We start from the raw sequence: 24,258 nt of genomic DNA, 5'->3' as shown, positions 1-24,258 counted from the left end.
CCTCTGCAGACATTGGTTTTTCACAGGAGTTAGCTACTCTACAACGTATTTTGTAGTCTTCAACTGCAGGTACAACCTCTACTACTGCTTCCTCCATTACCCATACCAACTCTTACCTTGCTACGTCAGGTACAACTTTTATAGGCTACCATATTTCTTCTGTTTCTGCTCCCTGGATCATTGATACAAGAGCCATAGATCATATGATAGGTTCATCCTCTTTTTTCTTACATTATGCTTCAACTTCCGAAAAAGATAAAGTTTGAATTGCTGATAGCTCCTATTCTTCCATTGTTGGAAAAGGTACCATTCAACATTCTCCTCATTTTGTTTGTCTAAAGTTTTACATGTTCCCTCTTTCTTTACTAACTTGTCTCTATCAGTAGTCTTACACATGACTTGAATTATAAAGTGACTTTTTTCTCATCTTATTGTGTCTTCAGAATCTAGTAACCAGGGAAGGAGATTTGACGTGGTAAACTAGACAATGAACTTTATCTATTAGAGCCAATTGGAGGATTTACTTCTGCTCTGACTGCATCTCTTAATTAGGTCCGTCCATTAATATCAGACCTTCAGCAATGGCACAATAGGCTAAGTCACCCCCTCTAGGCACTCTTAAGAAAATATTTCCCGATTTAGTTTCTTCTTATAAAAATGATGATTTTTTTTGTGAAGCCTGCATTTTTTGTGAAGTAAACTCATTCTACTTATTTACCTTCTCTTCATAATAGAAAATATATTCCTTTTGGACTAATTCATACTGATGTGGGGGACCCTTTCCAACGTGTGTCTATTACTGGCCATAGGTAATTTATTACTTTTATTGATTGTCATTCTCATTGTACATGGATTTATATTTTAAAACAAAAAAATGAATAAGGTTTTTCAATGTTTTCATGATTTTCATAATATGATTAAAACTCAGTTCAATGCCACTATGAAGATCCTTCACAATGACAATGGCATAGAGAATATTAATGGTGAATTTCAGAGATATCTCTGACTCTGGCGTAATACACCTGATTAGTTGTGTTGATACAGCCGCCCAAAATGGGGTTGCCGAAAGGAAGAATCAACATCTTTTAGAGATAGCCCGTTCACTTATGATTGCTATGAATGTTCCTGACGAATACTGGAGTGATGCTATACTCATTGCCTCTTACCTTATGAATAGGATGCCTAGTAGGATACTTGCTTTTTTGGATGTGTATGTTATGCCAAAATCATAGCCCATCAAAGTAAGTTGGCTCCCTGCGTCCTAGGCTGCATTTTTCTAGGGTATTATACTACTCAGAAAGGGTACAAATTTTGTCATCCTCCTTCCAGGAAAACCATTGTCTCCATGAATGTAATTTTTACTGAGTCTTGCCCTTACTATACACCTCTCCAGGGAGAGAGTTCTAGAGGAGAGGTGCTCTTTTCAACTCTAGACCTTTCTATCACACCACCACAACACAACTTAGGAGTTCAAGAAGTGTTTCCTGACAAGGGGGAGACTTACAGCTAGTATACCTAAGGACTCTAATTCTCCCCCTTAATTTTCTGAACCATGTGAAGAACCTAGTCAGGGGGAGACCACTCTTGTGAGGTACACTATTGAGGTTTTAAAACTAGATTGACCAAAATAAGGAGGTGCAGACTCATTAGAGGAAGAATTACAACCGGCTAAAGTAGGTGGAGAAAGGTGATAGGTTACCACTTCAGTCTCCTGCTCCAGAATCATATTCTATTATTCCCCTTAAGGTATCTTCTTCTGATCTCCCTATTGCTGTTAGAAAAGGAGTCAGATCTTGTACTTAGCATCCCATAGCTAAATATGTTTCTTATGACTCTTTGTCTAACTCTTACCGTACTTTTATATCCTCTCTATCATCTATAGCTGTTTATAAAAGTTGGCAGGAAGCCTATGCTAATAAGAGATGGAAGACAGCTATGGTAGAGGAAATGCAGGCAATAAAGAAAAATGATACTTGGGAGCTGGTTACACTTCCTTCAGGAAAAAAACCCGTGGGCTGCAAATGGGTGTTTGTGGTTAAACAAAATATTGATGGATCAGTCAACAAGTTGAAGGCTATAAGATTGATTATTAGGAGACTGTTGCCCCTATTGCAAAACTGAACCCTGTTAGAGTTCTGTTGTCTGTGGCTATGAACAAAGACTGAAACTTGCACCAACTAGACATAAAGAATGCCTTCTTACATGGGCTGTTAGAGGAAGAAGTCTCCCCACATGGTTTCTTCAATGACAATACTGTAGGGAAAATTTGTCGGTTGAAGATGTTAATTTATAGGTTAAAACAGTCTCTTAGATGCTGGTTTGGACGACTCCTGAAGGCAGTGACTTCTATTGGGTACAAGCAAAGCAATGTTGATCATACACTATTTATCAAGAAGTCTGGTACTAATCACACTTCTCATTGTTTATGTGGACGATATTGTCATTATAGGGAATGATGGTGAAGAAATTCAAAGTTTGAAGGACTTTCTTGGCAGAGAGTTTGAGATTAAAGATCTAGGGAAGTTACAATACTTCTTAGGGATTGAGGTGGCTTGATCAAAGAAGGGCATATTCCTATCCCAAAGAAAGTATGTCCTAGATTTATTATCAGAAGTAGGAATGTTAGGGTGTAAAGCAGTTGATACCACTATTGAAGCTGGAGCTAAACTTAAGGAAACAGAGAGAGAACTAGTGGACAAAAGAAGATACCAAAGGTTGGTTGGGAAGCTTATTTACTTGTTCCACACCAGGCCAGACATCTCTTATGTTGTGGGGATAGTGATCCAATTCATGCATGATCCATATTTAGCTTATATAAAGGTTGTTACCAGAATACTGCAGTATTTAAAGGGAACTCCTGGAAAAGGAATACTTTTGTCACCTATTAATAATTTAAAAGTAGAAGTATACACTGATGCAGATTGGGCTGGATCTCCAGACAGGAAGTCAATTTCAGGTTACTATACCTTTGTTGGAGGTAATCTAGTTACTTGGAGAAGTAAGAAACAGAATGTGGTAGCTTTATCCAGTATCGAAGTTGAATATAGAGCTATAGTTCGTGGGGTTCGTGAGCTACTATGGTTGAAAGGCTTGCTACAAGATATTGGAGTCCAAGTTCCAAACCCTATGATGCTATATTGTGACAACAAAGGCTGCTATTAGTATTGCCAATAATCTTGTGCAACATGATCGAACTAAACACATTGAAATCGACAGGTTTTTTGTCAAAGGAAAGCTGGAACAAGGGCTTATCTGCATGCATTTTGTGAGGTAAGACCAGTAAGGGATTGCTACAAAGCTGGAACAAGGGCTTATCTACGTTTTTATTTATTTATTTATTTTATTTGTAACGATTATTCTTCATTGAATTTGTTCCATCTCTGTTTCATCTACCTAATTGTATCATTGTAATGATTCTTCTCTTATCTGGTGTACATGTGTCTCTATTTTACTTTTGTTGTTTGGTTTTTTCTAATAGTTCAGCAACTTGGTACTTCAAGTCCAGCCGATGAATTCTTTCCTTGCATAAGCTTCAGGGAGGTTTTTGTAGGTTTCTCTTAGATTTAAATGGTCCCTTTACAATTTCTGGATGTGAACTTGTGTTCTATCGACAATTATATAGTTATATTTTATCGTATCTTGATTCTTGTTAATGATAGTATGATACATGATACTTGGAATTTATTTAGGACCTACTATGTGTGGTTTGTAGTATGTCGGATAACTTGAGGTAGGCCAAATGGCTAATATCAGTTTTTTTTTTTATTATATAAGATAGGTTTATAATGAATTAGTGTATAAGATGTACACTAAAAAGTAAAAATTTCACTTAAAACGCCTCGACTGCCTCAAAAGCACCTTGGAGGGCGCCTCGTCGACTCATCGCCTCAACTAGCTAAAACCGCCTCACATCGCCTCGTCGCCGTGACAACTATGGCTGGTCCCTTGTACTAGCTTGGTTCCCATTTTATAGGTTTATAAATTAGGCACATCATAATGGAACCCTGAAAAATAGGTCAGCCTTTAATATAGCTACCCAAAGGTTGATTTCAACCCATTGGACTGCCACTAACACTAGCACCTTATGAGTCTTCCAAGTTTGTGTGGAAGTTTCCATATGGGATTTAATGATAAATGCAGCTACATCAACTATAGGAATTTTTGAGTTTCCCCGCAAGTAGTCGAGGCGTCTTCCATTTGCTCCTCAATAAGTTGCTTTGATATATAAACTTAGAAGTTTCTGTTGGCCAAACTTGGTAGTTCTGGCAAATCAGGGATAATTAACCCTTGTACTTGTCACAAAAACTGATTATGTCTTCAGTCACTAATGGGAGATGTTTTAGATTTTGAATAATTGTAGATTCATTTTTGTTTCAATTCTTCTACGTTCCTGAACTTACTTGTACTTAGATTTTCAATTATTGGTATTACTGTCAGTCTCTCCCATTCTTCCTCTTAATATATTAATGGATCATTTTTTAGCAAAAAAAATTGCTAGGAAAATTTTCATTGTTAGTATTGTTATTTTATTGTCGCTGGACTTGCTATTTCTGTTCATAAATTTGTTTATTTTTCTGTTACTGTTCCCTAAATATGGTGGAGCATTTGTAGTTTATGACATGCCCCTTGGATTACAATTTATTACAAACAAAATATGCACTTCACAGATGCTGTCACGAAGGAAAAATCTCAAGGATATCTGTTCCGGTCAGTGCTAAAGTGCATACCCTACCTGATTGAAGAAGTAGGTCGAAGCGACAAGATCACTGAAATTATCCCTCAATATGGTATAAGTATAGACCCTGGTGTCCGCGAAGAAGCAGTACAGGTGCTGAATCGGATTGTAAAAGACCTTCCCCATCGTCGCTTTGCAGTGATGAGAGGGATGGCCAACTTCATCTTACGGCTTCCTGATGAATTTCCTCTTCTCATTCAGACATCATTGGGACGCCTTGTGGAACTCATGCGTTTTTGGAGGACCTGTTTGTCTGATGAGAAGCTCCAAAATCATGCTCAGGATTCTAGTAAAGTGGGAAACAGAAACGATAAAGCTCAGAAGATACTAACTTCTCATTCCATGGAGGCGATTGAGTTCCGTGCTTCAGAGATAGATGCAGTAGGTCTGATATTTCTTAGTTCTGTGGATGTTCAGATCAGACATACAGCTTTGGAGTTACTTCGCTGTGTTCGGGCTCTAATAAACGATATAGGAGGCTTCTATCTGAATGATACATCTGATTATAGATTTAAAAGTGAAGCACAACCAATATTCATTATCGATATTCTTGAAGAAAATGGGGTGGGTGTTTATCCTTATGGTCCTCTAACTGCTCCCATACCCCTCCCCTGAAAAAAGTTGTATTTTTTTTTCTTCTTTTCTTTTCTTTTTCAGATGAATGTTGTAGTAGTAGTGTGGCTGTCCAGGTGTGGACCTCAAAATTCTTCCTTTGAATTTTATAGGATGACATTGTCCAGAACTGCTATTGGGATTCTGGCCGCCTTTATGATTTGAGACGAGAATCAGATGCAGTCCCCCCTGATGTGACTCTTCAATCCCTTATTGATGATAAGACCAGGTGGACCCGCTGTCTTAGTGAGCTCGTCAAATATGCTGGAGAACTTTGCCCAAGTTCAGTTCAGGATGCTAGGTAAGGAAACTTGAATATGCATTTAGAGCACCTACTTATATACATGTTTTCTGAAAGTTCATTTCTGTCTTGTCAGAAATTTTTGTTTCCCATTACTTGTTTTAATTAGGAACAACAGCAGTTATATTTATTATTCATAAAGGCTCGCCTTTTACAATTGATATAGGGATCAGGAGTCTCGCAAAAAGAAACTCTATCAGCGATAAATAAAGAGATGTAAAGTGCATTTTAACCCACCTAGAAGAAAATTAAATTCTATTTACCTCAACAGAATCTTTGTAAATAAAGTCCACACAAATAGGTGGCCAGCTGAATTCAGTAGATATTCTAGGGAATCTTGAATTGCCCCAAAAACAATTCTATTCTTTTCCTGACAAAGTCCCAAATTATGACATATGACAGCTGTGACAAAACAATATAGAAAGCAAACCAGAATTTATGAAGAGAATAAACATGAGAGGGCTGAACCACGATAGGATTGTGTCCATAAGCAGGTCAAAGAATTTTGTCCATATTGTAATTGTGTAATGGGAAACTATGAGCTACTGATTTTCCATACATGAACAGGAGTAAGGTAACTGCCTTGCTCCTTTTGGCATTTGCCTTGTTGGCTCGACTGTAATCTGTTATAATTTCACTCGATCTATTGAGAATTTATAATGGAAGTCGTAACAAAATGGGTGTTTTTGGTTTTTATATTGCAAGCACCATGTCCTGCTGTTTCAGTCTCAGACTGAAATCAGCAAGCTAACATGTTTTCAAATTCTCAGGTTGGAAGTTATTCACCGTCTAGCTCATATAACACCAGTGGAGTTAGGTGGGAAGGCATGTCAATCACAGGATGCTGAGAATAAGTTGGATCAATGGCTCATGTATGCAATGTTTGCATGCTCTTGTCCGCCTGATAATAGACAAGTTGGCAATTTAGCAGCAGATAAAGTTCTCTTAAATCTTATTTTCCCATCCTTAAAATCTGGATCTGAGGCACATGTGGTAAGTTGTTCTAAAATGACTTTTTTGTGTTACCAGTCTAATCTATCATTCATTTTGAGTAGAATGATGATGAGATTGCATTTTTTAAATGAGTGAACCTCTGATATGTCCTGGCTTGGTCAAATCTATATGCAACCTTGAATGGGGACTCCTACTTCAAAAGTGAGTGTGCTTGGTGTTTGCTGAGCATCAGAAAACCTAGGTTGGCTGCTCGTAGAGAAAGTTGTGCCACGAAGTGTTCTGATGTCTGAATGGTTTTTGATGACGTGGGTTATTTTATAGCAGAATCATCATATGGCTGGTGATTAAGTTATTTGTAGGATCAAGGACCAGCATGAATACCCATCCAATCCGAAGCTCATTGGACTGATATCAGCATTACAGTCTATGTGACAACCCATTTGGTCCAAAAGTGTGATTGGACTTAAAATTTTTCCACAAAATTCAGGGGGTGGGGCTAAGGACTTCCATTTTAACTAAAAGGATATAATAGATACTTAACATCATTAGAGGGGTACTTTTGTCTTTTAAAAAGTAACCTACTTTCAGTCAGCGTTAATATTAGGAGGTAACTTAGGGGGTGGCACTGATAATTTATCTTTTTTCAAAACCATTACTTGTAGCTTCATTTTTCTTTTTCTTTTTTGGATGAATATTTCTTGTAGCTTCATTGGATGAGTGAAAGCATCATTCAGTCTTCATGAATCCAAGAGATATCTTCTGTGGATTTAGAAATTTGAAGCAAAAAATGAGAGTTCAGTTCGAATTCTCTCAATCCCCTCAAATCCACTCGAGTGGGCTTGGAAAAGCTTCCCCAGACAAAAGACCAGATCATTACAGTATCTGCCGAAGCGGAGTTGAGAGAGAAAACCGTACTCCATATGACGCTGATAATGTGTAGAGAAACCAAGACCCCAGTTTTTTTCGAGGCTGATTCCCACAGTGTGATTGGTTGACTCTACCAACAGTGCTGAGTTGGGGTCTATCCCAGGTTCCCACAAATCTTTTTCCCATTGCATAAATCAGAGTAGGTATTTGGTCAACCAATGTTGATCCTGAGTTAGCTGTAATGGCCAATCTAATGTCCACATCTCGCTGGCTTTGATAGTCTCCCTTTTTTGGATTGCTTTTAGCAACTTCTTGCTACTGCTAACCAAGAATCTGAAATATCGGTCGAAACATGGAACATTTTGAAGGAACATTTTGAACCAAGTTTTGACCCTTGTATGATGTGTTTTTCATTTAAACCATAATGAACACAATGGAATTAGTATTTTGCTTTAAAAATAATTATAAAAAAAAAACCCCCCTTAAAAGTTACCATTCAAGTATATGCTAACACATGAGAGGTTCTGAGAAATACGAATTTTGTAAAAGTGAACAAATTGTAATGCATAAATGAATTGTTTGATCGAAAGTTACATATGCAACAAAATACGATGACCAAAAACAAAGTCTCGTGCTTCATATCAAAGTTGAGTGCTTGGCTAGAATCGGTGGATCCGTCCCTTTGTTTATAGTAGTACTATAAATACTGGATGAAAGTTTCCCATGACATGTTATGCCTATAGTTATCCAGAAACTGATTCACTGTATTCTATAGGTGAGATCATCAACATAATGTAGATATCCCATCCTAAGAAATGTGTCATAAGACCAAAATAAAAAATGGGAAGTTTGGAAAAACCTTTCAAGAATCTTCTGAGATCCCCAACCCCCAAAGGAGGAACATGAGTTACTGATTTAGGGTACAAAAGAGAGGTTGAAATCACCACCAAAAAAGAAGAAGAAGAAGAAGAAGAAGAAGAAGAAGAAGAAGAAGAAGAAGAAGAAGAAGAAGAAGCAAAAAAATAATTTGGAGGTCAAAACTCAAGGGGTAAAATATGAGGGAAGCTGTCGAAACCTGCAAAATCTCGCAAGTTTTGAGGTTTCGACCCATCTCAGTTGAAATTTTGACCATTTTGGTCAAATTTCAACTATTTCGGTCAGAACCTGTTACTTTTCCGATTCCACCCAGATTTCCTCTCCTTTTCTCAATAACTGAAATTTCGGTAGTTTCAATACCATGCCGCTAACAAGCTAACACACTACCAATACAACATATTTTTCATATTCTCGACTCTACTATTCGCAAGTAAAGAAGCCCAATTTGGTGATGAATTTGCTTCATGTTCAATTATAAAATTTGTAGGTTTACTACATGATTTCAGCAGATAATCACTTATATTCCTTTAAATACACACACATATAAACACTGCCTAATAAGTAACCTTAGGAAGAAAACTGTGTATGCATTGTGTGGCTGCCTACTCTATGCTACTCAATGAATTTGATTTATTAATGGTATATATGTGCAGATGCATGTGGACTTAATAACAACAATAACTGCGACTAAGAAACCAACCTTTCTGAATATCACTCGTAAAACCCTAATTGGAATCACTGCTATTCATGTAAGATCTTGGATCTCTGGCCTTCATTCACTTGAGGCTACATTACAAGTCTTTCAATTTCAGTAGTACAGCAGCAGAATTATTTTTTTCCCCCGCTTATTGAGTATCTATGTTGATAAGTGTCTACATATTTAAATGCCAATTTTGTCAGCATTTCCTGTGCTGTTTCTACAAATGCCTGCCATTTTTTAGGAGTAGCTCTGGCTCATGCTAATTAGCAGAGCTACAAAAACTAATGTGATGCAGAATTGAAGACATATTTACGAAAGAAGAAGCCCATTGGGTTAGGCCCATCAAAGGCCTAAAGTTGTCACCTGAATCAGCCCATGGCTTTCATGGGCTAGGGCTGTTTTAGTGGGTTAAAGTTAGCCCATATTTGTTGAACTTCATAGTCTAGACCTAAGCCTAAGTCTAGTTTTTAGAAAGTCAATAAAAGGGGCTTTAGTTTGAGAATAAGAGAACTAATTGTCAAAGGAGTTCTCCTTTGTCAAGAGTTAGGTAGTAGTTGAGTCATTAATAGGTAGGTGGTGTTAGCTAGTGGCTGGATGTTACCATTAATGTTTATGTCTCTTTAGAATGCTATATAAAGAGACTTATGTAAGTGGTAAAGAAACAACTCATCTATTGAAATCAAATTGCTTTGTTAGCATTCCTTCTCTATGGAGACTCCTTGTGTTTGATCAAGGTAGGTTGGTGTTTGATCCAATCGATCCACCTTGCGGTGTGAAGCCCGGGTGTTACTTTGTTGTCCTTAATGTTCTCTTAATTCTCTTATATTGTTTCATCCTTTTCTTCTTTATAGTCTACTGCTGTTTTGAAGACCTATTTAGTCCTTGTTCTTAAACCAATATCCTTGTTCTACCACTCCGGTTTTCAGCCTATCTTTATATCTGAATTTTATTTATCTTAAGTCTTATCAAATCTAAAGTTGATTCCCTGTGAAAGGTCCTATTTGGCTACTGTTTTGATCATTCAAATACAGTACTACATTATAATGTCTTACCAATATTTAGTATATTGGTATATTTTCTCATCTTCTTCTTCTTTTCTTCTTCTCTTCAGAACAAACACTTGGATTCCGTTGGACATTTTAGACTTGACAACATTCGGTAGTACTGGTACTTAGAAGAAGAACCCAATCTCTTAATTTTGTCCCCAGTTTGGATGAAAATTAGTTCTTACCATGCCGTATGCAAATCAAGGTAAAAATTTCAATCGAAATGAACATTTCGACCTTGGAAAAGGTCGAAATTTCAAGGTTTCGGTCGAAATTTCGACCGAAACTGGATACTTTTTTCCTGGTTCTTGAAAACTCAATTTCGAGCCTCAAATGCACTCAAATTGATTTGGATTTTTGCATACTAGCTATTTCAAGCATAATAAACACTATAAAACTACTAGTTTACTAAAAAACTACTGAAAATGTAACATCCAACATTCCAAGTATATAGTACATTACTACATTAGTATATGAATCAGAGAAAAAGCTGGAATGTTATTACTTACAAGTCTATTCTATTCAAGCCTCAAGGTCTCCCTCTTCCGTCTGCACCCCATACAAATGACAATATAACTCCCATGATGTTTGCCCCCGCCCCATATAGTTTTGGACATAGTCAAGAACTACACCTCTGTATGTGGCCTCATCCACATGCATAAGATTCCCTAACGGTGGGAAGTTGTGAATCTCCAAAGGAACTGGTGGTGGTGGGTCTTGTGGCTGTGGAATAGTGTGGAAGATCTGCTCAACAAATGAAAGAGCACCCTGCCCCTGACTCTCAGGAGAAGGATAAGGATATTGATAAGGTCGCAGTGGCTGACTTCGATAATCGACAGTGGGAGGGACACCATAAGCTCCATAGGCCGCTCCATAACCATAAGGCTCCAGTCGTGGCTGACTGGCCTAACCTTGAATCTGATAGCCAGGAGGGACACCATATGGTCCATAAGGACCATAACCATAAGTCGACTCGGTAGAACCAATACTCTCCACAGCAGTATCATATGAGGCTTATGCCATCTGGATCCTTTGGAGGTGGAGGAGTCTCTAGCGTCATCAATGCTCATCGATCTCATAGATCCCACCAAGCTCTTGACATCGGATGGACGGTAGGACCTATATGATGGCGTGTCCTCTGTGCTCCAGCTGTGCTGTCTCCCCTTCCCCTTCCTCGAATATGTAAAGGAAACATTTTTGCCTCGAGATGCAGCTCTAGTATGGTCTGAATACTGTGTCATGTGGGTGAACAGACTCTCTCCTGTGAATCTCGGTGGTCGTCCTCCCCCCCCTTGACTCTCACGTACTGGTGGTGGTGGTGGTGGTGGTCTGTCCCTAGGATTAGCTGAATCCTGATCACGAGGTCCCACACCCTCCTCATCCCCTCCATCATCATCATCACCGTTATCATCACCACTATCGTCGTCATCACCGGAGGCCTGAGTCACCTCATCCTCAGTGTCGGACCAGAAAATCAAATCCTCACTCTGGGTGGATGCATTAGGGTGTGGCACAAAGGGACGGGCGGGCTCTGCATGTGGCCTCCCCTCCTGGGCCATGAAGTCCCCCACATCAGCTCCCATCTCCTCTGCAATCTGACTATTGGGAAGACCTCCATCCTCATCCAACAATCCATCTCCTTTATCCCTGATCCAGTCAACTACTGGGTTATCATCATCATCCATCTCAAATATGTCGGCCAACTCGATATTGGTGCTCTCTCTATCCATCCCCTGTCTAATATGATCCTCTCTCAGTCTCGTATTATAGTGTAGGTAGACAAGGTCCTCTAGAAGCTTGACACCCAATCAGTTGCGCCTCTTCGAGTGAATGAGGCTGAAGGTGCTCCAATTTCGCTCACAACCAGTGGCAGAACATGTTTGGGAGAGCACTTTGCTTGCAATCCTACTCATGTTGTGTGAATCACGTCCAAATTGCAACCACCACTCAGCTGCAACAAACATAGACTCCAAGTCATTTTAATACTTAAATAACTAAATTAAAGATAGAATATAATAATTAAATGTATAATGAAATAAATGAATGAACTTACTCGCAGGGGCGGTTTCCCGTCCCGATACGGCCACAGCACGACCGAAGCTCCCAGTGGCATCCCTAAAAGCCTTTATCTAATATATAAAGAGAAAAAACAATAACTAGTTACTAAGTTAATGACTTAGTATAAAACTACAAATTGTGAATATCAAATGATTCAAATTACTATCTCACCTCCATAAGGATGATTGCTTGTTTAGTCATTTCCGGTTCGAACTTCTCCACTACAGTTTGGACAGCATCCATCAAATCTTGCCTCATCCCAAGATTGTCCTTGTAATGGTACTTGGGATGTAAATAGTATGCTGTGTAAGAAAAAGTATGTCATAAAAGGGAATAGTTAATGCTTAATAGTGTGATAACATAATGAAAATTAAATTAAATACTAGACTTAACAACTCACCAGCCTTATGCAGTGGATGCTGCAACATAGACTCCCATCTACTGTTGATGATTTGAAGGACTTTCTTGTTGCCGCGTGGGTGGACCTGAGCAACTTGCTGCTTCATCCTATCTGCTGCAGCAAATATGTGTGCTAGAGTAGGTTTTCTTTGCTGATCTACCATCCTCAACACATTCACCACAAGCTCAAGCATCTTCACCACTATCCTCACATTGTGCCAGAAAGTCTCATCAAGGATGGCCAACTGAGCTCTCCTTCCTCCCACTAATGAACAACCCTCCCAGTTAAACCACTCCTCTGATGCAAACATACTCCTAAGGCCAGTCTTCCTACTCTCAAAGCTCTGCAGTGCTATCCAATTAGTAGCAAATTTGGTTATGCCTGGCCTCACTAACTCACCCTGACACTTGTCCCTCATCATCCTTAATGCATAGGTGTGGTTATATATGAAGGTGCTAACATGTCGAGCTTGGTCCACGGTATTCTTCACAAGCTTGACCTTTCCAATCTCCTTCAACATTAAGTCAATGCAGTGAGCAGCACAAGGAGTCCAAAAGAGCCTATATCTGTCCATCCATCAAGGCATCAAGCCATCAATACAAAGTTATAAAGTGTACATGTATATGTGATTATGTGTAATGTAAATTTATGTATTTACAAATGAAAATTAATACTATATCAATAGACTTTAGATACCTGGAGTTCCTGCATCTTCAACCCAACTTTCTTGTAGTTGGAGCCATTATCAGTCACAATTTGAACTACATTTTCCACTCCAACCTCCTTCACCACTTGCTTCAGTAATTTGTAAATGTATTTTGCATCCTTCTTCTCACCGGATGCATCTACTGACTTGAGGATCACTGTCCTCCCATCACAATTCAACATGAAATTGATGATGGACTGTCTAGTGAGACCAGTCCAACCATCAGCCATCAGAGTCACTCCATAATAATTCCACATGGGCTTTAATCCCTTAATGTACTCATATATGTCCTCTTTATGCTTAGGCAAATACACATTATATATCTCATATGGAGTGGGGCCCTGTACACCACTCCCAACCCTGCCTATTTGCTCAATCATATCTCTGTAGTAGGGCCCCTGGGCTGTATGTGCTGGAACACTATGGTAATGCGCCCATTTGGAGAACCATCCCCACTTTCTCCTTCACACTCCCCCATAAGTGCTTCAACTTTCTCTATTTATGCTCAGGCCTTGCAAATAGGGCCGGATCATTGCGAAGAATCTCAAAATTCGGATCTGTAGGATGTGCTAAGGAAGCTCGACCCCTTGTAGGGGCCCGTGGGATAGGAGCCTCCTACCTCACACTCTGAGACCTCCTCATAGGGACTTGGGAGCCACCTATGCCTCCCATACCCCTCGGCTCTCTGAAGACCCACAACCGGACCCTTCGTTGCCTCCTGATGTCATCAATCCTCTGTTGCTCCCTATTCATCACCATCGCCCTCCTCAGCTGATCGGCCTCTGGATCAGGGTCACTGTCTCCTGGCTCATCCCTACCATAACCCTCAGGATCTGGAAGGTCATCTAAGCAGGCATCCTCGAACTCATCCCTCTGTGTTCTCTTCTCTTTCCTCTTTTGCTTTGTACCACTAATATATGAGGCCATTGCCTTCTTGACCTCTACAGGCACCTTTGGGCACCCTGTTACATCCCTGTTGTCACCAGCTAGATGCACCTTCAATCTAGTGGCCCCACCTCCTATTTGTTTCTACAGTAATTACACTCGCTCTTCCTCTTATCAGTTGTCAATGGCCTCCCATGATCCCAAGCTATGTCTGACATTTTTAAAATAGAGTGCCTAATACAAGAAACACACACTAAGTATCTTGAAAAGCTCCACAATATGCTCCAAAAATGACATACATACTTCTAATAATAACCTCCTATTTTTAAATATAAAAAAAATATATGTATAACTATATAAGTATTTTTTAATATATAAATAATTTTAAAATATATAAAATACACACTAGCTATCTTAAAAATATCAACAACATGCTCAAAAAATTGCATACATGCTTCCACTAATACTCTCCTATTTTTAAATTTAAAACAGAAATTAATTATTTTTTTAATATTTAAATATATATTTTTAATTATTTAAATATATATTAAATACAGTAAAATTACATAATTAACAGAAAAAAAAATTAATTAAACACCATCACAGCAATATGGTGTCTCAACTCTCACATACATTCATTTGAAGCTTATACATGTACTATACATAAACATTTTTAACAATATACATAATTTAGTAAATAATTTTTAATAACAGAAAAATAAAAAAATAGTAGGAAGAATCAAAAATTCATTTTGACACTACAAATTCATAGATCAACACTCTAAAGTAAACATATATAAATTTGGAAGCAATCTAACATGATTTAAGGCACAAATGAAACAAAAATAAAAAAATGAGGAAGTTGGTTACTCACCTTGCAAGATTTTGAGAAAATGCACAAATGGAGGAGCAAATCAAGTGTTTGAAGGAAATGGAATACTAGAAATTAGGTGTAGAAGGGGATGAAAGCGAGAGAAATCAGCAAAATCTTCAAAAGGAGGTCGAAATCTCCAGGGCGATATCGCTCGGTACTGCTCGAAATGACGGTAAGGTCGAAAATGAGCTCGAGTTGGATACTTTAAAGGCTGTGGAAGTATCATTTTGGCCCGATATGGTATTGGGCCGAAATATCGACTCGTATCGACCTAAATTTCGGTCGATACGAAATCGATATGGATACATTTCGTGCCTACTACTACATTTCATTTCGATTTGGATTTTTGCAGGCATTTCGATAGAAATTTCGACCATTTGGATCGAATTTTCTTCCATGATGCAAATTGCAAATTCAGTTTCTAGGTGCTTCACCCAAAAATAATTAGATAAAAAAAAGCAACTAATTATTTTACCCCTTGAGTTTCGACCTTGAAGAGCCCCCGGGAATACTCAAAACAAGGAAGTATAAGAAGAAATTCACACTCAATCCAAGCTTTTGGTTTTCTCCTCAATCATGCTTGGTAAAATCAAATTACTTATGGTTACAAACTACAGAAGGCCAATTTGATCAAGGGAGATGGTGTGGAGTACCAAGATAAACATATGAAGTAATCAATAATCAATAAACAATAAAGGAAAAAAGAGAGGAGGAAACAGAGTAATAAAACCAACCTCGTTGAGTTCTTCAGGAGGGAGGAACTGATTAAGCTTGGAAACGTTAACACAAGGTCAATTCTGCACTGAGGGCAAGTAAACCTGGTGCAGCTGTGGCGGGACATTGAGGTTGGCCTTGCAGTGGGCACAAGGGAGCTGGACCTGTGTGTGATAAATTCTGTAAGCCTGCACAGGTTGGTAATGAGGAGGTGGAGGAGGATGTGGTGGTGGAATATGTCTCATCAAATTGGGTGGAAACATCAGAGCCATGTGGCAACTTGGGCAGTTGAACTCAGTCAATCCTGGTGCCACTGCTAATATCAAACAACATGCTGCACATCGCACTTTGTGGCTGCTATACGATGCAACAACAATAGTGGCAGTGCAGGTGATGGAGGCACCAAGTGTTAACCCATTTTCCTTTTTTGGCTTCAATCACCCTTGGTTTGGCTGTTCTCATTTGAGTAGTGAGTGAAACCAGATCAGATAAGAGAGTCGTCACTAAAGACAAATGGAGGGTTCGAACTTTGAAGATCAAGGAGCCAAAAAGTAGAAGAGGAATTTTTTTAAAAAAGAAACGGTAAAAAGAAGAAAAAAAATCAAACCGACCCTCCTTGAAACAAACTAGGGGGTATTAGAACCTGCAAATCTAGCGGTATTATTCCTTTTTGGCCTTTATGTTTGTGGTGGAGAATATATAACCCGAGAAGACCCCCTCGGGAAGACTTGAAGAGCCCCTCGGGAATACTCAAAAAAACCCCTTAGGAGGGACACACACACCCACTCGGGTAAATGTGCTCCCCTCCCTCGGGAAGTCTTGAAGAGCCTCTCGGGAATACTCAAAGAACCCCCTCGGGAGAAAACACACACCCACTCGGGCAGGTGTGTATCACTCCCTCTAGAGGACCTCAATAGACACTTGGAAGAAGCTCTCACCCTCTTGGATAGCTGGATAAGATCCTCCCTAAGGGATTTATCCATACTTGAGATGAGCTCGTAAAGTGAGAAGACATTCAAGGCCAAGTCCAATAGTAACGTTAAAGACGACCAAGTCAAGAAGGTCAGTTAAAGATAACTACCCATTATATCCACTCTGAGACTTGGGGAGGTGGATAAGGGAATAACGGCTCTATTAGGCCCGCCGAAGAAGGGAACGTGCTTCCTAAGGTCACTCGCCCACTCTTCAACTGAATAAGAAAAATTCAAGGAGACGCCACCTCCAGGTATCCTCTATATAAACCTCCATCCTAAAAGGAGAAAGGTACTAGATTCACTTTACCATTATTCTCTACGCATTGAGAATCCTCTCAAGGTCTTCTATTGTTGCCTAGACTAACTTGGGCGTCGGAGGCGGTTCCCCGGCCAAAACTAGGCCGGCCCGTTCTTGTTTTCTTTGTGAGTGCAGGCATCTTAGCTACTTATATTCGGTTGGAGAAGTCTCCAAGAGGTTATCCAACTATCTGGCTCTCGAAGGAGGTCTAGACGCAACAAATTGGCGCCGTCTGTGGGAAACTTCACAAAAAGTCATGGCGAGACGTACCACTAACCAGGTAACGAATTCCAATCAAGTTACTACTCGAGGAAGAGAAAGAAAGATGGAGAACAAGCGTGTTGAAGGATAGGTTCTCCCTTCTCCAGATCAACGAGTTCCAATTCAAAAGGAAGGTCAATAAAGAATTCTTGAGATTCCTCTAAGAACCACACCAACTCCATTTGGAGAAGGAGGTTCAAATCAACCCCCAATTCCGGAAATAGTAGCCGATCTACAAAATATGCAAAGGGAAGTGCAACAACAAATGTTGGAACTCCAAGGAGTTGTTCGAGGTTTAGTTCATCAAGTTGGGGTACCATTAGGACCCTCTCGAAATACACAAGGACGGAGGCGTGAAGCTACTGGACGTACTCGAGGTAGGCAACGCCCAGTGAACGATGTTCGAGAGAGGCGAAACCCAAGGGGACCCAGGCAAACAATTGAATGTGTTGGAACTAGATCTCAAGGAATCCATATTGAAGAACCGCCTCCCCAAGGAAATCAAACTCGGGGAAGTGTGTTCAACCGTTTGGCCGGGCTCAGGCAAACTCAGGATTTACCAAGAAGAGGACGTCGAGATGAAAGAGTTTGTGAACAAAAGGGCGAAAGCCAAGGAAGAAGGGATACAAGGTCTAATAACCCGAGAGGATCAGTCAGCCAAACAAGATCTTCTCATGGGCCTACTTCCCAATATTAAGATCTTGGAAGTGTTCGGTCTCCACAAGGGCGTCAAGAGGCGCATGGTCTCGGGAGAAGATTAGAAGACTTGGAGAGAAAGCTTGATGATCGGGACCTAGATGACGACTATGATGTGGTCGATAGAGAGCCCTTCTCTGAGGAAGTCATGAGGGCACCTCTTCCACCCAACTTCATCATGCCAACGTTTACTCTTTGTGAAGGTAAGTCTAATCCTCGTGAACATATTAGCTATTTCAAGTCTATCATGGTTGTGATTGGCCGAGAGAATGAGTTACTATGTCGAACCTTCCCTGCTTCTCTCAAGGGCCCAGCAATAAAGTGGTTTTCTAGCCTAAGGCCAAGATCTATCCAAAACTTCCGAGAACTTGGGAAAAAGTTCATTGCCCGTTTCCGAAGTTGTATTGGGAGTAAGAAGACGGCGGATAGCCTCTTCGCCATTATATAAAAGCCGAATGAGTCTTTTCGAGACTATCTCTTAAGAATTGATAAAGTGGCTATTGAAGTGGAAGAGTTGGATGATACGGTGGCATACAATGCATTATGGAGTGGGATAACCCAACGACGCTTGCTAGAGGTGTTACTTCAAGACAAGCCCAAGACTTATGGAGCCCTTCTCAATAAATGCCAAAAGCAAGCGACGGTTGCAGAGGTTATTGAGGCTCGTGAAGAGTCCACAAAGGGAGTGAAAGAGAAGAAGAATTATGGAGAGCGAGGTCAGAGCTCAAACACTCGTGGGAAGGATGACAAAAAAGGACGTTGGGAAGATAGACTTGCCAACGAGGACTTTACACCTCTCAATAACTAAGAGGTCAGAAATCCTATTGCAAATTCGAGATAAAGACCTCTTGAAATGGCCGGGCAAGCTTCGCCGACCAGAAGACTCCGATCCAAGAGTCTAGAACATGTGGAGAAGCATCCCGAGAAGAAGCCGATACACCGAGAGGACTCTCCTATCTATATTGTATTGGGAAATCCAACAGAGGAGTCCACCAAGAAGGCTAAACAAAAAGCGCGGTTCGTGGGATCGATGCAGTTGCCGAGAAAACGAAGAAATGACTTATGTCCAGATCCAATAACCTTCACGGATGAAGATCTCCAGGGCATAACTACTCCACATGATGATGCTATGATCGTGTCGCTAACCAATCAAAAATAAAATCCTATACTAATCTAGCAAGCAAAAAGTATGGGGTCGAACTATGGGGAACTAAAAGGCTAAGTCACTAAGATTGAATTCAACAAAACTAAATTTAAACTAAATCTATTAATTAATGCAAAAACTTAAACTATGAATACGTGAAGATCTTTGGGATTTCGAATCCCCAATGCTTTTCCCTAACCGATATAACTCTACACTTCAAAGCAAATTAGGGATGGTCTTCCTAGATATGCCCTATCTTCGCAAGACTATCGTCCTTCGCGGAAGCTTGGCACGCTTAGTTTGCTGAGCTATAGAACATCTTTGGCCAAACTCAAACACAATCAACTAGAAGATATAGAACAATCAAATTAATGAAATAAGCATGATTCATCTACATCCTAAAGAAAAGGAACTAGCTACTCATTATCACAAAGTTTAGAAGAAAAATAAAGATGAAACATAGGGGGAGAGAGAGAGAGAGAGATAGAGATGTGTTCTTCTTCTTCAGCAATGAGAGAGATGAGAGCCGCGTTCGCCGTCTTCTTCTCTTCTCTGTGGTTGGCTTCTCTTTTATGTCTCCCGCACACAATGAATCCCTTCTCTTTACCCGTCGATTTGACCTTTATTCTTTCGGATTTTGGAAAAACGCAAAACTGGAAAGTTGTAGATATTTTCGATATTGTTCCATAGCATCTTGAATCACCGAAATCCAAGCTCATACGAGAGAGATATGTTTAAAATACTGAAGGTAGGTCTGTTTACCCGATTTTCAGATTTATTATCAATTTTGTTCCTTATACGTCCACTTGTTTCCAATTTGGCTAAGATCTAACTTTTCATGATTTCTTGAGCAGCAAGATTGAATGCCATGATTTAAAATCCACCAATATCTAATATATTTGCCAACTTTACTCCATATTATCTCTAATATCCAAAATCACCTTATTCCTGAAAAATACACAAAAATACTCAATTAGCTCTCTTCAATTAAATAAGTATGGGGAATTAAATCAAATAAATAATGGTAAATGCATGCTTATCAAATACCCCCACACTTGAGTGTTTGCTAGTCCTCGAGCAAAACAAAACAATAAAAGTAATACGGAAAATAAAGAAAGAAAAACCTAACTCACTTTCGTAGGAATCACGGTTGCATTTAGCATGTGCAACAAGCCTTTAAACCCCTAGGTTACCCTAGTGGACGAGTTATGTCTCGTGAGTGTTTGTAGAGAATATACACACAAAATTCTTAAGCGCTCTTCTAATTATTCTGGCAATAGTAAGAGTAAAAAGACAGATTCCAAGACAAAGACACTCCACTAAAGATTAAAGGGAATATAGGCACCCCCACACTTAAGCTCTTCACACCCTCTCTTGAGTCTAGCTTTAGGCAAACAATTCAATCGAGAAGTCTCCTCTTATCTTCGATCTACCAGTTCACCCTCAGATAAGACTAAACTAGGTACCAAATAATACCAAGAACTCAAGATGTAAGCAATATTGACCTTCTTAGACATTTCACCTTTATAAGCACATTAATTCACTTATTTCTTTAATGCTCACAGTTCTAGTCCGTGCAATGTCTTGCCTCCTAAGCTTTCTAGATGGCCTATGTAACGAGTGTTGGGTCAGCCGCTCTTAAGCCAGATGGCCTTAAGGGACTAGGTTTAGAATACCCCTCGAACTTACTTACTCAAGCCAACTAGGCTACAGGCCTAGACTAGACCAAAGACACCCCAACTGTTTGACGCGAGGCACGATGTTGGTGACACCGAGACCCGGTTACTAAGAAGGAGGTCAAAACTTTAAATTTCAGCATATTTTTTCTCTCTCTCACTTTTTTTTTTTTTTTTTTCACATTATACTTCAATTCACTTCACATTTAAATAGTCTAAAATCGGTCTCAACTTGTCACCATAAGCACAAGGTAATACAAGACAACTAGATGGTCAAACCTTTTGGACTACCTGCAGTTCCTATTTTCCGATTCAACCTCAGTCTCAAAATGTAAAACCCATTACTATTCTCTCAAAAGGGTGTTCATTACATCAGATGGGATTTCTAAAACACTTAAACTCTCATTTTGTATCTAAGTAAGGAATTAAAACATTTATCTTACCAAAGTCAGAAAAAATTGGGCACTTTTTATCTTTGTGACAATGCTCTACCAACTATCAACAAGTTTTACTCGAGTTGACACCCCCCCCCCCCACACTTAAATTATGCAATGACCTCAGTGCATGCAAGATATATAAAAAAAACATGATAGAAGCAAATAAAGGAAAGAGTGTACCCAGTGTTTGAAATCATGAATAGAGCACGCAACAGTAAAACCTAACAACAAACAAAGAAAATAGAAGAAAAAGAACAAGAACTAACATCTAAACAAATGGGTTGCCTCCCATAAAGCGCTAAGTTTAGAGTCTTCAGCCAGACTTAGCGAGATGCAGCCAATGGAGGTGGAGGCTCAAATCTAAATGTGAATGGTGACTGCTCCAAAGAAGTGGAAGAGTCCAACAATGTGTTGACTTCCTCAATATTTAGGTTAGATTCCCCAAATGGCAAGTAATACTGCAGGGGATCATCAATAAACATGTTTGGAGTATAATCAGCCACTAGCTCATCAATAAAGTTAATCACAAAGCACTCTTCATCCCTATTTGAGCTTAAGGATGCATTGAAGATGTTGACTATAAGTTTCTCATTGCCAAATGATATGTCCATGACACCCGATCTACAATTGATCCAAGCATTCGCAGTGGCTAAAAAGGGTCGTCCAAGAATGACTGGCGGTAACTTATTGGTAGTTGTATTGTCCATATCTAGGATAAAAAAATCAACAGGAAAATATAGATCCTCAACCTTTACCAAAACGTTTTCAAGTAGCCCACGGGGTCGTTTGATTGAGCGGTCTGCCAATTGTAGACTCACATCAGTGGATTTCAAATCTCCTAGACCAAACCTATCATAAACTTAACCGGGTAAAATATTCACACTAGCTCCCAAATCAAGCAATGCTTTACTTATGGATAAATCTCCAATGACACATGAAATTAAAGGTGTACCTGGATCTTTAAGTTTAGGGGGCAGTTGGTTGGAAATTACCGAGCTGACTTGTTCAGTTAGGTGCACAGTTTTAGGTGTTTGAATCTTCAACTTACGCTTTTGGGTGCACAAATCTTTTAGAAACTTAGCATAAGCTGGGACTTGCTTGATAGCATCTAATTATGGGAGATTTATACGAACTTGTTGGAATAAATCAATCATCTCTTGCATCTTAGCATTCTTTCTAGAATCTGGAATTGAGGACTCAAGAGCTTCAGGGAAGGGGGCTTTGGGAGTGTAAGATTTAGGAGTAGGACCCTCTACAATCGGAATATGCAACCCCTTACGAGGAAATTGATGGGGAATACTCACAGGTGGTGTTTCTTTACTAGGCTTGTGTGCATCATCGCCAGTCTCATGGGTCAAATCAACCTCCTCTCGATTCTCAAGATCAATTGGCAATGGCTTGGGAGTAGGCAAAGGTGCATAATATTCCTTCCCACTACGTGTCACAATAGAGACTGCTTGGACTTGTTCTTTGCTAGACCCAATTTGATGATTAGGGTTACCTATTGGTTGACTAGGTAACTGACCAACCTCCCTCCTACTGATGGCATCAGCTAGTTGACCAAGTTGGGTTTCCAATTTGTTAATGGACTAAGAATGGGAATGCAACAATTGAGTGTTTTGCTCTAATCCACTAAGTGCTTTTAGTACCTTAGCCTCAAATGATTAATTATGTGAGGGTTGTGGAGATGATGGTTGCTCATTCTATAGGCATTTTGGTGCATATTAAATGGAAGTGGCCTATAAGGTATTTGATTAGACGGATTGAGCATTGAGTTTCGCCATGAAAAATTGGGGTGGTTTCGCCATCCTGGGTTGTAGGTATTGGAATATGGATCATTGCCTAATTTAGAGACTCCTTGGGCCAAATGTGTATGCTCCTTAATAAACTTAGGGTATTGTGTAGCCAAATAACAATCAGTGACATGATGGGATAGGCTAAAACATAAAGCACATGCTTCAATTTAATTAGGTGGAGAGGAACTTGTAGGAAGTGGAGATGGGGTTTGTTGTCTTAATGACAAGAGATAATCCAATTTCTTAGATAGCAAGTCAACCTTAGCACTCATCTTAACGGTAGGATTGATCTCATAGAGAGCGCTCCTCTTTGGTTGCCCAATGGATGGAATCTCAGTCCTAGCTACTGAAGCATGGTGTTGGGAGTTTTCACTAAGGGTCTCAAAAAGTTCACATGCTTCATTCTCATTCTTGTGCATGAAAGTCCCACCATAAGAAGAATCAACCATTTGCCTATGTCGGTCTCTAAGGCCATCATAAAAGCATTGAACCAATTGCCATTTAGGAATAGCATGGTGGGGGCACTTTCTAAGTAATTCTTTTAGTCTTTCCCAAGCCTCATGAAATTGTTCTCCTTCTTGTTGGGTGAAGAAACTTGTTATCGGTCTCCTAATGCTATTGGTACGGCCAATAGGGAAGAACTTTTTAAGGAACTCCTGTTGCATTTCTACCCAAGTGGAAATTTTAACATTGTCCAAAAAATGAAGCCAATGCTTAGCTTTATCTTTAAGGGAGAATGGGAAAATAAGTAACCTTAAAGCATCAACTGAGAGGTTTTGAATTTTAACTATGGAGGACACCTCTAAAAACTCATCTAAGTGCTTATAAGGCTCTTCATTGGCAAGTCCATAAAAAGATGGTAGCATTTGAATCACACTAGATTTGATCTCATATTGAGCCGCCTCTATGTCAGGCAACTTGATACAAGAAACCGGAGTATATATCGTAGGAATGAAATGCTCACTCAAGGGCCTCATTGGAGGCTCAAAGTTTGCCATGGTTCTTTGCCTTCTAAGGTTGGCCAAAGTCTCTTCTAACTTTAAGTCAAGTGGAGTCAACTCAAGGTTTAGGGACCAACGACCATGCATACACACAGAAGAATAAAAAAAGAATAAGCTAAATAAGTAAAATTAAAAGAAAATAACTATAGTAAAAGGGAGATTTTAGGACGTACCTGAAGCGCAATCCACGTGATCTTTCAAACAAAAGTTACACATGTGGGATCTGAGGGATGGGGATTTTTAAAAA

The 24,258-nt window shown here is 39.5% G+C and overlaps 1 protein-coding gene across 2 annotated transcripts in view; it reads left to right on the top strand.

Annotated features, from left to right (window-relative positions):
* Window positions 1–24,258, top strand: part of LOC149016826 (uncharacterized) — a 90,866-nt gene that overhangs the window by 35,558 nt on the left and 31,050 nt on the right. Inside the window, exons 13-16 of one of the 2 annotated variants that reach the window (XM_089154882.1) lie at window positions 4,668–5,299; window positions 5,461–5,648; window positions 6,419–6,641; window positions 8,999–9,094. In XM_089154882.1, coding sequence (XP_089011008.1) covers window positions 4,668–5,299; window positions 5,461–5,648; window positions 6,419–6,641; window positions 8,999–9,094 — 1,139 coding nt within the window. The remainder of the gene's footprint in view (window positions 1–4,667; window positions 5,300–5,460; window positions 5,649–6,418; window positions 6,642–8,998; window positions 9,095–24,258) is intronic. The other variant, XM_089154883.1, reaches the window with a different exon arrangement.

Source organism: Hakea prostrata, chromosome 5, assembly GCF_041222555.1.
Source record: "Hakea prostrata isolate BN-2017 chromosome 5, UWA_Hpros_2, whole genome shotgun sequence".
Taxonomy (NCBI): domain Eukaryota; kingdom Viridiplantae; phylum Streptophyta; class Magnoliopsida; order Proteales; family Proteaceae; genus Hakea; species Hakea prostrata.
This window is presented reverse-complemented; position numbering and strand designations above follow the sequence as displayed.